This window comes from Erythrolamprus reginae, chromosome 1 (assembly GCF_031021105.1).
Source record: "Erythrolamprus reginae isolate rEryReg1 chromosome 1, rEryReg1.hap1, whole genome shotgun sequence".
Taxonomy (NCBI): Eukaryota; Metazoa; Chordata; class Lepidosauria; order Squamata; family Dipsadidae; genus Erythrolamprus; species Erythrolamprus reginae.
Window position 1 is genome coordinate 231,125,321 of NC_091950.1, and position 17,119 is coordinate 231,142,439.

General features: G+C 38.8%; 1 protein-coding gene across 1 annotated transcript in view; it reads left to right on the forward strand.

Moving 5' to 3' along the window:
- Positions 1–17,119, forward strand: part of PKHD1 (PKHD1 ciliary IPT domain containing fibrocystin/polyductin) — a 359,271-nt gene that overhangs the window by 21,520 nt on the left and 320,632 nt on the right. The window contains exons 9-15 of the mRNA XM_070732513.1: positions 2,825–2,889; positions 3,249–3,288; positions 3,905–3,975; positions 6,611–6,712; positions 6,874–6,969; positions 7,146–7,284; positions 10,875–10,989. Coding sequence (XP_070588614.1) covers positions 2,825–2,889; positions 3,249–3,288; positions 3,905–3,975; positions 6,611–6,712; positions 6,874–6,969; positions 7,146–7,284; positions 10,875–10,989 — 628 coding nt within the window. The remainder of the gene's footprint in view (positions 1–2,824; positions 2,890–3,248; positions 3,289–3,904; positions 3,976–6,610; positions 6,713–6,873; positions 6,970–7,145; positions 7,285–10,874; positions 10,990–17,119) is intronic.

Here is a 17,119-nt window from a genome sequence, read left to right on the forward strand (position 1 = left end):
TTGCGAAAGCCTGGAACGAGGCTGCAGCAGAGGCTCTTGACCGGATTGCACCTTTGCGACCTCTCCGTGGCGCTAGACCCCGTAGAGCTCCATGGTTCAACGAGGAGCTCCGGGAGTTGAAACGCCAGAAGAGACGTCTAGAGAAGCGATGGAGGAAGAGTAGGTCTGAATCTGATCGAACACTTGTAAGAGCTTTTATTAAGACTTACAAAGTGGCGCTCAAGGCGGCAAGATGCGCGTACCATGCCGCCTTGATTGCATCAGCGGAATCCCGCCCAGCCGCTCTGTTTAGGGTGACCCGCTCCCTTCTTAATCAGGGGGGAGTTGGGGAGCCCTTGCAGAGTAGTGCCGAGGACTTTAACACGTTTTTCGCTGATAAAGTCGCTCGGATTCGGGCCGACCTCGACTCCAATTGTAAAACAGAGTCGACTGACAACGAGTCAGTCGAGGTGACTGGGGCACGTACTTGTCCACCTGTCTGGGAAGAGTTTGATCTGGTGACACCTGATGAAGTGGACAAGGCCATTGGAGCTGTGAGTTCCGCCACCTGTTTACTGGATCCGTGTCCCTCCTGGTTGGTTTCGGCCAGCAGGGAGGTGACACGGAGCTGGGCCCAGGAGATTACCAACGCTTCCTTGGGGAAGGGAGTTTTTCCATCACTCTATAAAGAAGCGCTTGTGCGCCCCCTCCTCAAGAAGCCCTCCCTGGACCCAGCTGTGCTTAATAACTACCGTCCAGTCTCCAACCTTCCCTTTATGGGGAAGGTTGTTGAGAAGGTGGTGGCACTCCAACTCCAGCGGTCCTTGGAAGAAGCCGATTATCTAGGTCCCCAGCAGTCGGGTTTCAGGCCCGGTTACAGCACGGAAACTGCTTTGGTCGCGTTGATGGATGATCTCTGGCGGGCCCAGGACAGGGGTTTATCCTCTGTCCTGGTGCTCCTTGACCTCTCAGCGGCTTTCGATACCATCGACCATGGTATCCTTCTGCACCGGCTGGAGGGGTTGGGAGTGGGAGGCACTGTTCTTCAGTGGTTCTCCTCCTACCTCTCTGGCCGGTCGCAGTCGGTGTTAGTGGGGGGACAGAGGTCGACTCCTAGGTCTCTCCCTTGTGGGGTGCCTCAGGGGTCGGTGCTCTCCCCCCTGCTATTTAACATCTACATGAAACCGCTGGGCGAGATCATCCAAGGACATGGGGTGAGGTATCATCAATATGCGGATGATACCCAGCTTTACATCTCCACCCCATGCCCAGTCAACGAAGCGGTGGAAGTGATGTGCTGCTGCCTGGAGGCTGTTGGGGTGTCAACAGACTCAAGCTCAACCCGGATAAGACGGAGTGGCTGTGGGTTTTGCCTCCCAAGGACAACTCCAGCTGTCCGTCCATTACCCTGGGGGGGGGAATTATTGACCCCCTCAGAGAGGGTCCGCAACTTGGGCGTCCTCCTCGATCCACAGCTCACATTAGAACAACATCTCTCAGCTGTGGCGAGGGGGGCGTTTGCCCAGGTTCGCCTGGTGCACCAGTTGCGGCCCTATCTGGACCGGGACTCATTGCTCACAGTCACTCATGCCCTCATCACGTCGAGGTTCGACTACTGTAATGCTCTCTACATGGGGCTACCTTTGAAAAGTGTTCGGAAACTTCAGATCGTGCAAAATACAGCTGCGAGAGCAGTCATGGGCTTACCTAGGTATGCCCATGTTTCTCCATCACTCCGCAGTCTGCATTGGCTGCCGATCAGTTTCTGGTCACAATTCAAAGTGGTAGTTATGACCTTTAAAGCCCTTCATGGCACTGGACCAGAATATCTCCGAGACCGCCTCCTGCCGCACGAATCCCAGCGACCAATTAGGTCCCACAGAGTGGGCCTTCTCCGGGTCTCGTCAACTAAGCAATGTCGGTTGGCGGGCCCCAGGGGAAGAGCCTTCTCTGTGGCGGCACCGGCCCTCTGGAACCAACTCCCCCCGGAGATTAGAACTGCCCCTACTCTTCCTGCCTTCCGTAAACTTCTTAAAACCCACCTTTGCCGTCAGGCATGGGGGAATTGAAACATCTCCCCCTGGGCACGTTTAATTTATATATGCTATGCTTGTGTGTGTGTCTGTTAGTATATGGGGTTTTTTAAATCTTTAAAATTTTAAATTGTTTGATTACTTATGATTTGTTTCTACATGTTGTGAGCCGCCCCGAGTCTTCGGAGAGGGGCGGCATACAAATCCAAGTAATAAATAAAAATAAATAAATAAATTTATCCAAGTAGTCACCAGACATTGATCTATACTTGATGATATATAATTAATTAACTAATTATCCTCATTATCTTTTTACATATGCAATATCAGAATGCTTTGATATAAATCTTTGGTACAATCACATACAGAGTATTGCAATCAGTTCTGGTCAGTGTTGTAGCTCAAAAATTATATTATGGATGTTGAAGTGACAAACAAAATGTTCAAGGAGTTGAAGCTATTGTCTTATAAAGAATGGGTCTAAGCATGGATATACAGTCCTGAATGCTGGCACACACAGATGCATCTCTCTTTTAGCAAAGAAAAATATCATTACATTTATTGTTTGTAAATTACAGTAGTTTGTATAGTATGCCCTAATCTAGGATCAAAAACTTTAAAAGCATTTAACATTATTTAACATTAACATTATTTCAATGATTTTATGTTCAATAAACACCTGAAGGCAATGACCGCCAATTCACATATTGTTGCCTTTTTAGAAGTCTTTGTAATGAAGAAACATGATATCTCTTCATTTGAACAAGATGTTTTAACCTTTTCAGCAATATTTTCTTTTGCTTTGTTTACAGTTATCCTATTCATCTAGTTGATGGCCTAGGAACTGTAGCATGTCAAGTGGAAGGCAACTATATCGGTTAGTAAAAATAAGAAAATAATACCATGTTTTTATTCAGCTTTATAAACATGTATGTCTTGGTCTTCTTTTGCAAGGAATCAACTAGTTTTCCTTGCTGATTCTTCCTTTTATCTTGATTTCCAGTGAATACTCCAAGCCACTGTGACAAAACATAAGTAGCTAGTATAAAACAGTAAATAGAAGCATTGTGAAAACTAAGGAGAGCAGAAATATTTTCCTAGGGTAAAAAGTGTCAAACTGAAAGCAAAAGTTCTATTCAGGATTCTGAAAATAGTTTATTATGCTGATGAAGAACAAAAGGTCTAAAATACAGCATTCATAAATTATGCATTCAAGAGTATTTTCTTTTCTTACAGGGTCACACAATGTTAGCTTTTCAGTGTATAACAAGGGAAGGTAAGTAAAAGAAAATTTCCTTCATTTGCTTAATAAAGCCCCTATTAGTTTACATCCTTCCTGTATTTGTGTACCAAGAGCAGGGCAGTGGTCTGTCCCAGATGCAGATATCTGGGGTCACATTGTTGACAATTTGGAGATAATAAAGAAGCTATCTGGAGGTGTGCAGTTAGGTCACTGTGACTGATGTGCTGATTAGATCTTTGGCAACAGACAACATGGGGCATCAGTGACAGAGATGAGTTTCAAAAAATAATCAGCGCCAAGTTTCACATATGTTAGGTATGCCCTGCATTCATGAAACCTCACTCCCATCTGGTTTCAACCATGAGACCATAATATTTACACTTAGGAGAAATGCACAATGTAGAAATAACTTAAAGAGATAACTTAAGAGCAAAATAAATTTATTTGGTAATCCGTAATTTTTAAATTTTAAAAGTCTACTTAGGTTATATATTTTTAATGTTTGCTAAAAAGTTCAGTTAATTCTTTACTGGTTTTTTTAGTGTTTCATCACTATGTTACATTTCCTCATGTTATAATCTATGGATGTCAAACTTACTTTCTTCTCTTGTATGTATTTCTGATTATTTTTCTGGTTTTTGTGTTGCAGGTCAATAGTACACAAAGATGCTTGGCTTATAAGTGCTAAACAGGAACTTTTCTTGTATCAGACATTTTCAGGTGCTGTGCTTTATCTTGATGTAATATTTGCAGTGCTTCATTTTGAAAGATTGCATTAAGGAATGTGAAAACAAGTTTCATCAATAATGTTATATACTTTGTATTCATTACTGACTACTAGGAAACATTGTACAATCTAAATTGTTCTTGTTGAAATGTTGGCCATAGGTATCCCATACATGTTAGTGTTCATTCATTCATTCATTCATAAAATGTATTGGCTCCCCATCTTACCCTAGAGGGTAACTGTGGGTGACTTACAGTTATATAACTCAATCAACCACCTTTTTTGTTCCCCCACTGGGGCCTCAAGCTGATTGGCAGAGCCACGTATTTAGGCCCTTACGAAAAAATGGGATTAGGGTTGGTTAGTTGGTTGTGTATTCCTGTGTGGAAATAAAGCATTCTGAACCAGATAGAAAGAAATATATTGGCAATAATAGAACTCACAAGGAATAGTGTTGTAGTTGGAGCTAGTAATAGTATGAGGTGTGGGCATAGTGGGGAAGAATGGGGTAGTGGGCAGCAGTGAACACTAGCCTGTGAATGTATCTGTGTGTGTGTGTGTGTGTGTGTGTGTGTGTGTGATGCTTAGGAATTTGTGTTGTGTTGGCTCTCTTATGTTTTGGAATTCACTCACTTGGGTATACTTAAAAGAATTTGTGACAAAGTGGTGGCAAAAGTGGGATATCCAAAAGGTGGAAATCACACAAGTGAAAATGGCTTAAACTCAAAGGGATTATTATATATGCCATGAAAAGAAAGTTGTTGAAAAGGAGGCTGCAAAAGGAAGATAGTTTACTTCTTATATGCAGTTCAGACTTTGCCAAAATTGGCCAACATGCTGGCTGCAGAAACCAGACTTTTTACCAGAGCCTAGAACAAATAAGTAGTGATGGGTGAACCCAACAGTGTTTGGGTTCAACAAGTTTGGACGAACTTTACGCAAAATTCGGCCAAACCTGAACCCAACCTGAACCCAAACCCGAACGGGGAATCCCACCAAGAGATTCCGGGATGGAGCTTTGATGTCACGTATACCAGCAGGTTGCTAAGGACGCCAAGGTGATCACTTTCTGGATTCCATGGAATCCAGGAAGTGATCACCTTGGCGTCCTTAGCAACCTGCCGGTGATGACAAGGCTCTGCCCCTGGAATCTCTTCATGGGAGAGATTCCCCAACTCCTTCAAAGGGAAGTCTTCACATAAAAATAAACATTGTTATTTTTACAAAAAAGGATGCCGCAGTAGCACTGCAAGCAAAGGGTGGTCCTTTCACGTAAAAATAAACCTGTTTATCTTTACGTGAAAGGACTGCCCTTTGCTTGCAGTGCCACTGCAGCATCCTTTTTTGTAAAAATAACAATGTTTATTTTTACATGAAAACCTCCCTTTGAAGGAGCTGGGGAATCCCTCCCACAAAGAGATTCCAGGGGCGGAGCATTGACGTCACCGGCAGGTTGCTAAGGATGCCAATCTGCCGGTGACGTCAAAGCTCCAAACACCGAACGCGACCCCGAACTTTGCCTGAAGTTTCAAAAAATTTCGGGTTCGGCATACCAAACACTGCAAAATTCAGTACGGACCTGAATTGTGCGGGTTCAGTTTACAAATAAGTAGATATGAAAAATACAGAAATGACAGATTCTCCCTTAGAAGAGGCCTCTACTTTGGTAGAAACAGGTATCTCCCCTAGACCTGTGGTTAAACCAAATAAGAGGATAGAAATAGGGCTAAGCCAGGTACTCTGGCTAATATCACAGCTATGCTGAAACAACAGCAAGAGGAAAAGTTACAATTAATTAAAAAGAGAGATTAAAGAGTGACTATGGAGGCAGACAGAAAGGAAAGAATGGGAAAGGGGTGAAAGAGGTGTGAGAAGTGTGTGTGTGTGTGTGTGTGTGTGTGTGCGCGAGAGAGAAAGAAAGAGAGAGACAGATAATAGACCTACTTAAAGGGATACAGTCACATTCAGTTCTAAAGTTTTTAGAATGTGTAATGAGTGGAGATAGTCCCAAAGTTATATAAATTCTCAAGCTGTCCAAGGAAGAAGACACGAAAGCCTTTTTGCCATGAAAGTATCTCTATTCTTTCCCCTTTCATTCATATTCAATGAAGCACAATCACTATTCCATTATTTTTAAATTGATTTTTTTTAAAGTTAGCAGGTGGACATAGATATGCACATGGCTCTCCAAAAGTCCTTGAGTCAACAGGAAACTAATCTGTCCCAATATTTGTTGGCCTAAATGACATCCACCAATCATATTCATTCATTCATTCATTCATTCATTCATTCATTCATTCATTCATTCATTCACGTTAAGCATATATAAGATTACAGTAAAAATATAAACATATATACATGAGACAGTTTTGAGCATGTGGGAACATTAAAACAGTGACAGTAGGCACATTGGTGCGCTTATGCATACCCTTGCAGACCTCTTAGGAATGGGGCGAGGTGGTCTGAGGAGGAACAGAAGGGAGAGTTGCTTGTCTTGAGCCCAAGGCAGAAATATAATTTGAGAAAGCATATCAGACTTCTTGACCCTTTTTAGTTCTCATGAAGATAAAGGGAGAGAAGAGGGACAAAAAGCCAGCCTATGATTACCTTTTTTTATTTTTCTCTCAGACATTTCTTCAGTGTCTCCTGCTACAGGCAGCCTAGGTGGTGGAACTGACCTCACCATCACAGGAGACTTCTTTGATACACCTATGAAAGTCACAGCTGCAGGTAAAAATGATAAAATCAAATTTCATGGCATTTAAGCCTCAAAAAATGGAAACATGGTAAAAAAGCACACAAAATGATTTGGAATGTATAGTGAGTGTGTAGGAAGGTTGCAAATGCTCTGAGATTTTTTTCATTTTCATGCTGTTCTTTCCTCTCCACAGGTACGCCCTGCCAAATTAAACATATTACTCCACAAAAGATCATCTGTGCAACTGGAACAGTAGACAATAATAGAACATTTAGTGAAATTCAGCCAGGTATCTTTAATTTACGGCTCATCTAAATGATCAAATGAGAAATGAGGTGGGGCTGAGATCTTAGACTCAGGTTGTTGTGGATTGATTTTGATCTCTGGTTACTTTGCATATTTATAAGTTAACTACTACTTCTGTTCATTTACTGATGACTCCATCCTTGTTTTCCAACTTATCAGGAAACAGGGGCCTTCTTTTTGAAGTTTGGGATGGTTCAGATGCTAATCTCACTGAAGCGATTCCAGGATACAGGTGGCAGATTGTTCCTAATGCCAGTTCTCCATATAATTTTCTGCCTGAGAAACAGAAGCTGTTCAGGTAATAAGTGTTCTTTATTAAGTTGTCTTCATATTAACAATTGCAATAATATAATACTGACTATTCTACAATCTATACATTTAATTTGCTTTGTACAACTGCTATGAAAGTTTAAAGGAACGGGCAGTGAGAGAGTTTAGAATATTCATATATTTTCCCTGCCAGTTCTAAATGAAGACACAGACTTCCTGGGTGATTATGATAATGGGGAATTAGTTTAGGTCACACTTTCCTGGAGTATCCTTAAAGGTTACGTTACTTGCCACAATATAATAGGAAGGAAGGTAACTGAAGAACACTTACAATTTGCTTCTTTCTCTGTCTTGTTTTCATTGCATTCTATGTATTTAAATCAATGCTTCAAGAGATCCCATCTATTGTTTCCTATGTGATGTAGCCCAATGACTTTTTAAGAGACTTTTTGTTTCACTGAGAGCTTCTGGAAGCAGGTAGAGAAGCTTTAAGAAGTTACAGGAATCCATTTTCTTCTGAATCTGAACTGCTGCACAACCCTAATATGTAGAAAATGTCAAGCTAATCTCCATTTAAATCACTGCTTTATTTATTTAATCAATTTTAAACTGCATTTTAATTGAAGCTTAGAAAGCTGTCTGCCTAATTTTTTTTTAGATTTATTGATTGATTATGTGCCATCAAGTCATTTTTGATTCCTAGAAATGTACAGGTATGAAGGTCTTGGCATATTCGGGTTTCTTCCTGTAGGATTTAGAAATTTCTGGCGACGTTTCGATGAGGTCCCACTCATCATCTTCAGGCTGGTGCTTCTGTCCTTGTTCTAGGGCGAATACAGCAAGACCTGAGCTGCCTTCCCTCTATAAATACTGGTGGGTGGGTGGGTGTGGTTTGATGGCTCAGCAGCTGCAGGCTGTGTTGAAACTTCCTTGTGAGTCAGTGGGGTAACACCTGGGGTCGTTGATATAATTGATGTATGCTGATTAGTTGATGTTTGTGGATTGGGGGTGATATCCTGAGTAGTCGGAACTTGCAGGCTACTTAGCTGTTTTGTAGTGTGTGTCTAGGTGTAACAATTTTTGTTTGGCTGCGAGTTTGTGGTCTGGTCATGTGTTTATGATGTTTGTCGGTTTGCTTTGTGTGCAAGTCAGAGGGGGCTGCAACAGTTGGGAGCGCTGCTGTAGTTTGGATTCTGGGTGGTGGTTGTATTTGGTCTGTAGGGTGAGTGTGGGTTTGGGTGTGGTGGAGGTGATTGGTGGTAGTGTCCTGTGTTGTTCTGAGTCTGGTTTCAGTTTGTATATGTTGTGATTCAGCCTGAGGCTCCTCAGGGACCGGCTGGAGCCTGAAGATGACGAGTGGGACCTTGTTGAAACCTCGCCAGAAATCTCTAAATCCTACATGGGAAGAAACCCAAGACCTTCATATATATATTTATGGATAAGGTGACCCTTGCATTTTTAACCAAAATATCACACACAAAAATTGCAATCTGTTGATAAACTGATCCACATTCTTCATGTTACTTTGATGAAAAATTCAAGGATTTCTTTGTCCATGAATAAGTATTTATTTATTTGATTGGATTTGTATGCCACCCCTCTCCTATTTATTTGATAAATAACAAATCAGTTGAAGTATTAATCTAATAGAAATCAAGATAGCAGTAACATATTTTGGGATTAAATATGAAATGTATGGATATAAATGATAAAATTACCATAACACAGCTAACTAAAAGGTACTTATTTAAGAGGCAACCGGATTCTCTTGTTTTTCTTTGAAGACATTTTGCTTCTCAACCAAGAAACTTCTTCAGCTTCAAAGAAGCTTTTTAGATGAGAAGTGAAACATCTTCAGAGAAAAAGAAAATCCAGTTGCTTCTTGAAACAACACCTTTGTGATAATTATGACTTAGATGACTGAGAATCTCCATAGACATTACAACTAACACAATTAAGATTATTTTCCAGAGTAAAAATAACCAAGTCCTCCTTCCATTCTTTTCTTAAAATATGATCATTTCCCCCCATTATATAAGTATGATCAAGGCCAGGAAACACATCACTATTTAGTTACGAAAATACTACACACTAATATTTTTATAAGGGCTCTGGTAAATGTCACACCTTCTTTCTGTTGCTATCAATTGTTATTGATATGGATTAACTGTTTCCTCAGATACGCAGACATATTCAACCAAGAAACATATTCTCAAAACATTAACAGTAGTAAAGCCACCCCGAGTCTTCAAAGAAGGGCGGCATACAAATCTAAATGATAATAATAATAATAATAATAATAATAATAATAATAATAATAATAGAGGATAGAGGACATTGCTAAAGACCCAATGATTGCATGGGCCAAGAAGGTTCAACATAATATACAATTAACAGATTGGGAGAAATCATAGAACAATATTTGTAAAGTCATGTTGTCGGCAGCCTTTAAAGAAAATTTCTATAAACTCCTATATAGGTGGTATTTACCTCCTCAAAGACTTGCTAAGATATATCCCAAACTTAAAGATACCTCTTGGAAATGGAAGAAACACCAGGGAACCTTTTTTCATATGTGGTGGTCCTGCTCTAAGATTCAAAGTCTATGGAAAACTATACATAAGTGGCTTACCGAAATTGTGGAAGATGAAATTGAATATTCACCTGAGGGCATGCTTTTAGGGATCTGGAAACAAAATTACCCCAAGCAAAAACTCTATATTATGACGCATATAATTACCGCAGTTAGAATTTCAATAGCCCAATTGTGGAAAAAGGAACAAATCCCGTCTGAAAACTTAATTATTGAGAAAGTGTATAAATGCGCTGAAATGGATGAAATGACAAATGTAATTAAAGGAGTAAGAATCAAAGAAACCAAAGAGATATGGAAAAAATGGTACGAATGGGTCCGCAATAAAAATGGAATATACCAATATAAAGTATAAGTGTACATTTAAGAAAGTTAAATATATTAACATCATAGGTTTTATTAACTCATGGAAATGTATATAGTTTGCTTAACATATAGAGATATGATTTGTGATCTTAATATGCAAAATGAAACAGTATTGGATGTGTAATAACGATTATATGAATTATCTTTTTTAACAATAAAAGTTTTAATATTTTTTTATTATAATAATAATAATAATAATAATAATAGCAATAGCAATAGCAATAGCAATAGCAATAGCACTTAGATCTATATACCACTTCATAGTGCTTTACAGAGTCAGCATATTGCATCCAATAATTTAGCCCCTCATTTTACCAACCCTCAGAAGGATGGTAGGCTAAGTCAACATTGAGTGATGAGAATCAAACTGCCGAATTGCTGGCTGTCAGCAGTTAACAGAATTATCCTGCAATACTGCATTCTAACCACCGTGTCACCATGACTCCTAAATAAAGAAGATTTCTTTGCCACCATGAGTCATTTCTTGAAATTTCTAATATTCTGGGCTGAAATAGTGAACACATCTTTATTATTCTTTTAAAAAGGAAAGGTCTTTTAATTTAAAGTTAGGATTCTTATATGATAACTAATTAACTAATTCAAATCACACCTCTTAGATTCAACAGAAAAATCTGAATATCTTTGTTTTTGCTATCCAGTGCAAGACTACGTGGGTTTTTTGTGGCACCAGAGACAAATAATTATACATTTTGGATTCAGGCAGATGGCAAAGCTTCTTTATATCTAAGCCTCTCAGATGACCCAAGAACAAAGGTATGGTATATGACAAGCTATTATTATCAAAAACCAACATGCTAAAATAGTGTCTGTTAGTACATGGTACATAACCTACTTTGGGGTTGCCATATAGTAAACTAACAATGTTGGTCTATGAAAGTAAAGAGTACCTTTAAGAACTTTGACTGGTTGGCCACAAGAGGGCGCCAGCACTGTGCCCTGTGGGGGGAGTTACTCTGAGATATCTTTGCTTATGAGTTGTATTATTCTTTGCTGTGTGTGGTTTGTAATCTATTGTTAATATTATTGTATATTTGTAAATAATAATATTGTTAATACTACGTCTGAGTCTTTATCTGGCTAGCCCACATTATCTACACCACTGCAACAACTCTGCTGATTGTATGTTGAAAGTTTTGCACAGAAGAAAGGAAATATTACTCTAAAATCCCTAGATGGTTATCTACCATGGAAGCTATCTGCTACCCAAATTTGATAGACCCAACAAAAACATTAAAATACGCAGATATTCTTTATCCAAATGGGAACCTAAAAACCAGACAAGAACTAGAACTACAAAATCATAAAATAGAATGGTGGACTTATACACAAATAAAATCTAGATACAACAAAGATAAACATACACCCGGTATTGAAATCACCACAAAACCTCTAGACAAAATATTAACAGAGTATGAGGACAAACAGATTAGTAAAATTTATCAACTACTTTTAGAACATGAAAAAATAAAGGATACAATTAAAAATCCTATGGTAGCATGGGCTAAAAATGTTCAACATGATATTCATCTAGCAGATTGGGAAAAATCATGGAATACAATATCTAAAATAACACTGTCAGCTGCATATAAAGAAAATTATTACAAACTCTTCTACAGATGGTATATGCCACCATCAAGATTAGCGAAAATATATCCGACATTACAAGACACCTGTTGGAAATGTAAAAAAACAAAAAGGTTCCTTTTTTCATCTGTGGTGGTCCTGCCCCAAAATTCAAAGGATAATTGGCTCACCGAAATTATAAAAGAGAAGATAGAATACACACCAGAAGGTTTACTCTTAGGAATTTGGAAAAGATCTTATACTAAACAAACGCTCTTCCTCATAACACATATAAGCACTGCAGTCAGAATCTCATTGGCACAAACATGGAAAAATGAACAAACTCCATCAGAGAGCTTAATTATTGATAAAATATATAAATGTATTGAGATGGATGAAATGACAAATTCAATTAAGGGGATTGAAAGTAAAAAATCTAAACGAATTTGGGAAAAATGGCACGAATGGATTCGAAACAAAGGCTGAAAATGTAACAATACAAAGTGTCAGTATACAAAAGAAGGATAATAATTACCTTAGGAAGTATGACTTTTATTACTCTTTTTCTTCCCAATGTATCTCTTTCTATATCAATTAGTAAAATTTATTTATGATAATTAAATGTAAATATACAAAATATAAAGAAATGTATCAGAAAGGTAATAGAAATGGATTAAGATCTGTTAAACTGGAACAAAACATGTGAGAAATACTGCTTTCACTCCTTATTCTTTTCCTTTTTTTCTTTCTTTTTTCTTTTCTTCTTTTTTATTTCTGGAAAACATTAAAGATACCTTATAAAGAAAGTTTCGCACAGAGCTGCACTGAGACATACTAACATTGGTTATGGGCCCAGGGAAGCAGAGGGGTGTAGTTTTTGAATGTGTGGTTTAAATTGGCCAATATTGTACTACAGTTAGTATTATGTGACAGTAATATTAAGATGGCAACATTCCAGTCCAGTAAGGTTGGAATTGCTCAGTTGGGTGGAAGCAACTACAACACAAGGCCTACAAAATGTGCCATGCTGTTGAAATGTGAAGGAGTGTGGGACATTGTTGCTAACCGCCCCCCCCCCCGAGTTAACTGACCTGGATCCTGATGTGGAAGAGGATGCCAAGAAGAAAAGAGACTGGGACAATGATAAGGCTCACAGCATTATAGGACTTATACTGGATGATAAGCAACTAACTCACATTCGTGGTGAAAGTTTGGCTGCCAAATATTGGGACATTTTGCGGAAGACATATGTGTGGGAAAGTATTGGAGCACATATACAGTTAACAAGAAAACTTTTTCGTACCCGCTTAGCTGGAATGGAGACATGCTAGCTCATTTGACTGTGATAAAAGAGATTTTGGCAGAAACGCATGAAAAAGGTAGATGTTGGAAGCTAAAGAAAAGCTTATATGGGTTAAAACAATCTGGATACAAGTGGAATTCATTAATTGTCAAAGAATTGGAGAACGTGGGATTTCACGCAAGTAAGGCTGATCCCTGTATGTTTGTAAGAGAGAGGAAACGTTCCAGGGAGATATTATTGCTTTTCACAGACGATATAGCAATTATTGCTCGGTCTGTAGAATCTGTTAAAAGGATTGTAAAGGATTTCGAAAAGAAGTTTAGAATACGGAATCTAGGTGAGATTAGGCAATATCTGGGTGTTGATATTGTAAAGACTAAGAAAGGCTATAAGTTGTTGCAAGCTGGAAAGATTAACAGTCTGTTAAAGAAATTCAATATGGAAAGTTGTAAGATTGCTAGAATTCTGATGGAGAGTTGCTTTGTGCATAGCAATGAAAAAGGGAAGGCTGTTGATAAGAAACTGTATCGTTCGCTTATAGGAAACTTGTCATATTTGGGAAACTGGTCATGGCTGGATATAGCGTGAATCAGTTGGCACAGTACAATAAGGAGCCAATTGAATAACAATGGAAGGTGGCAAAGAGGATATTGTGGTATTTGAAGAGTACCATGCATCATGGTTTATTTTTGGAACCAGATGATAGGTTGGAATTAATGGCATATGCGGATGCCAGTTTCACCTCTGATAATGTGACCAGGAAGTCTACGACTGGTTTGGTGGAGCTTTGTAGGCTGGAAGTCAACGAGACAGCAACACATTAGTTTGTCTACAATGGAGGCCGAATTTGCTAGTCTGTCACAGTTATGTACAGATCTAGTGGTTTATCGGCAGTTGCTGGTAGACTTGGGTATAGAGTGCCAAAAGCCTAGTATTGTATATGAAGATAACCAGTCAGCTATATGTATGGCTAAGGGTAAAGATGTCAAGACGTGATTGAAACACACAGACTTAAAGTATTTGAATGTAAGAGTGTGTGTAAAAGATGGGATGATAAAACTTATTATTAGTAGTATTGTGAGAGTACGGATAACATAGCTGACAATTTTACCAAGGCACCAGGAGCTAAACTACATGTTGAGAATTGTACTAGGTACAATATGAGACAGTGAATGTGAAACTGTATTGAATGGAAACTATATTGTCAACCCCAACAGGGAGATTGTTAGTACATGGTACATAACCTACTTTGGGGTTGCCATATAGTAAACTAACAATGTTGGTCTATGAAAGTAAAAACTGTATCTTTAAGAACTTTGACTGGTTGGCATAAGAGGGTGCCAGCACTGTTCCCTTTAGGGGGAGTTACTTTGAGATATCTTTGCTTGTGAGTAGTACTATTATCTATTGTTAATATTGTTGTATATTTGTAAATAATAATATTGTTAATACTAAGTCTGAATCTTTATCTGGCTAGCCCACATTAACTACACCACTGCAACAACTCTGCTGATTGTATGTCGAAGGTTTTGCACAGAGCTACACCCAGACATACTAAGAGTATCCTTGGTTAATTGTCCATAGAATTCCACTTTTGGGATTTTGAACTTTGGCCTTACCAAAAGCCAAACATTTGCTTGAAATGAAAGGAATATTCTCTTTTAATTAAATGTTGACCTTTCCAATCATAGCTACTTAAAATGAATTGGATAACTTCAGGAGATATGGAAAACAAATCTGGAATAAAAATTGGGCAGTTTACCTGAGTTTTGAGACAGATTTATAATTTAAGTGCAAGATGGGTAAGAAATAAATAAGCTATTTTTTTTATAGATCTTAATCTAATGTCGTCAACCCAGTGTAATGTATATATAATAATCTGGAAACCAAGCTATATTTATTTATAGCACATTGCCATTTCTTAAGATGAGGTTCCCTTTTATAGAATGGAATTTTTGGCAGGCTTGAGTTCTACTAAATATAAATTTATTGGAATTATGTTACCAATACTATACTGTACTGGATGAGTTCACAAATGTTTTAGATGTTTGTAGCAATTTTCATTCACTATATCAAATGATTGTCTACAATTGACTGTTGTCATCCCCACTCCCATTCCAGTCCTTGCCAGTGAATCTAGCGATCCAAAGCAATCTAAGAGAAATGTCTATTTTGCTAGTTCATGTATGATATACCATACAATAAATATATAGACTTTCAAATCAGTCTCAACTCAAGTGGTGTTTTAGTGCCTGTGAACGGAGACAAATTCTGTCAGGAACTAATTAACATTAATAGGCAAATATTTATCAGTGCCTGGTGCTGATTGGTAAATAGCAATAGCAACAGCAGTATATGACTTATATACTGTTCCATAGTGCTTTACTCTTTCAGTATATTTAATAGTCAGTATATTGCCCCCAACCATATGAGTTCTCATTTTACCAACCTCGGAAGGATGGAAGGCTGAGTCAGCCTTGAGCCCATTAGGATTGATTTCCTGGCAGTAGCAAAATTAGCCTGCAATACTGCATTCTAACCACTGTGCCACCAGACAGCGCAGTAAGAGAAGGAATAATAATTTCTCCATTTTATTTTTTCCCCATTATGTCCATACGTTCTTGATGGAATTCCATAACACATATTTCAAAAGATCCAGCTTTATTATTATTTTAAGATGTTCCTTGGAGAAGAAAACACACCTTCAGTACATCAATCCTTTTTTTAAAAACCAAATTATGGCAAGTCTCTAGCTTTGCCCTTTTTTCATTAAACCAGTTCCCTCGTTGTTAAGGAAATAAATGTTCTCAAGTGGAGTGGGTTTTCTTAAGTGATTCTCTTTTGTTTCCAGTGGATTGTCATGTAATTGTCCAAATGTCTTTTTCAGTCATCAATCAAACTAATTTGTTGATAAAGCAAATTCATTTTTATTCCAGATTGGTGGGGTGAAGGTGGTCTCATCAAAAGTCAGTTATAAGGTCTCTTGGATCTTTAAGGCAGGCTGGTATGTTATTTTCCTCTTCTCTTATTTTTCCAGAGGCCTGCAAGTGGTTATTCAGAGAAGAGGGGGGATGTTCTTCTAGATTAACGGCTTTTGCAAACGGGGGCGGCTGCATGCCTGCCCCGTTTTTTGGGTGTTATTGTTTGCTGGCTTGATTGATTATCAAGGGAGGGGTCGTCTTGGGACTCGGTCTTTGTGTTGCCAGGAGTTATGAAGCGGACAGTGTGTTTCTTTATTGGTCTTTCTTCTGATGCTGGTTTTGACATGGAAGAATTGGCCATACTATAGAAAACCTCTTCATCAGAATAATGTGTTCTTCTCCTGACTTTTTTCCCAAAAGCAGAAGGCCTGCCACGTTTTTTGTTAGCTCTATGCTTCTTCAGTTTGGCTCTCAGAAAGGCCGAACGCCTACGGTTATAATGCTTCTTCTTTCTTGGTCTACCTACTTTCAAGGGCTTCCTGTGATAGATATTGCTCCTGTAGGAAGTCATGGAATGCTTGGCTTTTTGGGCTGACAGAACATTGTCTCTGATTCTTCGGTCCAGATATCGGGACACAGGCATACGCCTCTTTCGATAGCCACTCCTTGCACATCTCATTATGTGCCTGGTTCGTGTTTTCCTACGTCGCCTAGAATTATGCTTCTTTCGTCTACTTAGGAACCTTCGGTATCTCTTTTGCCGCATCTTCCTCTTCCTCCGGAAATATGCCCTCCTGCCTCTTTGGAAAGCAGCCATGACTTTGCTGGTTGTTACCTCTCCCGGTCAGCTTACTTGCCGCCTTACAAGTGATAGTGATCTCATTCTAGCTGTGCACTTATATAATGGGAGCCATTCAAATGAGGGATTGGCTCCAAGTGCTCTGATTGGCTGGTGTAGGAAGCTACCTAATAATGCTTGACTGTGAGATACTTTATATGAAATCATGAGAGAGGGACTCACTATCTAGTTCAGTGTTGTAAGGGGAAATATTCCAAATGATACATACCTTCAGAACTCAGATTTGATGCAAAATAT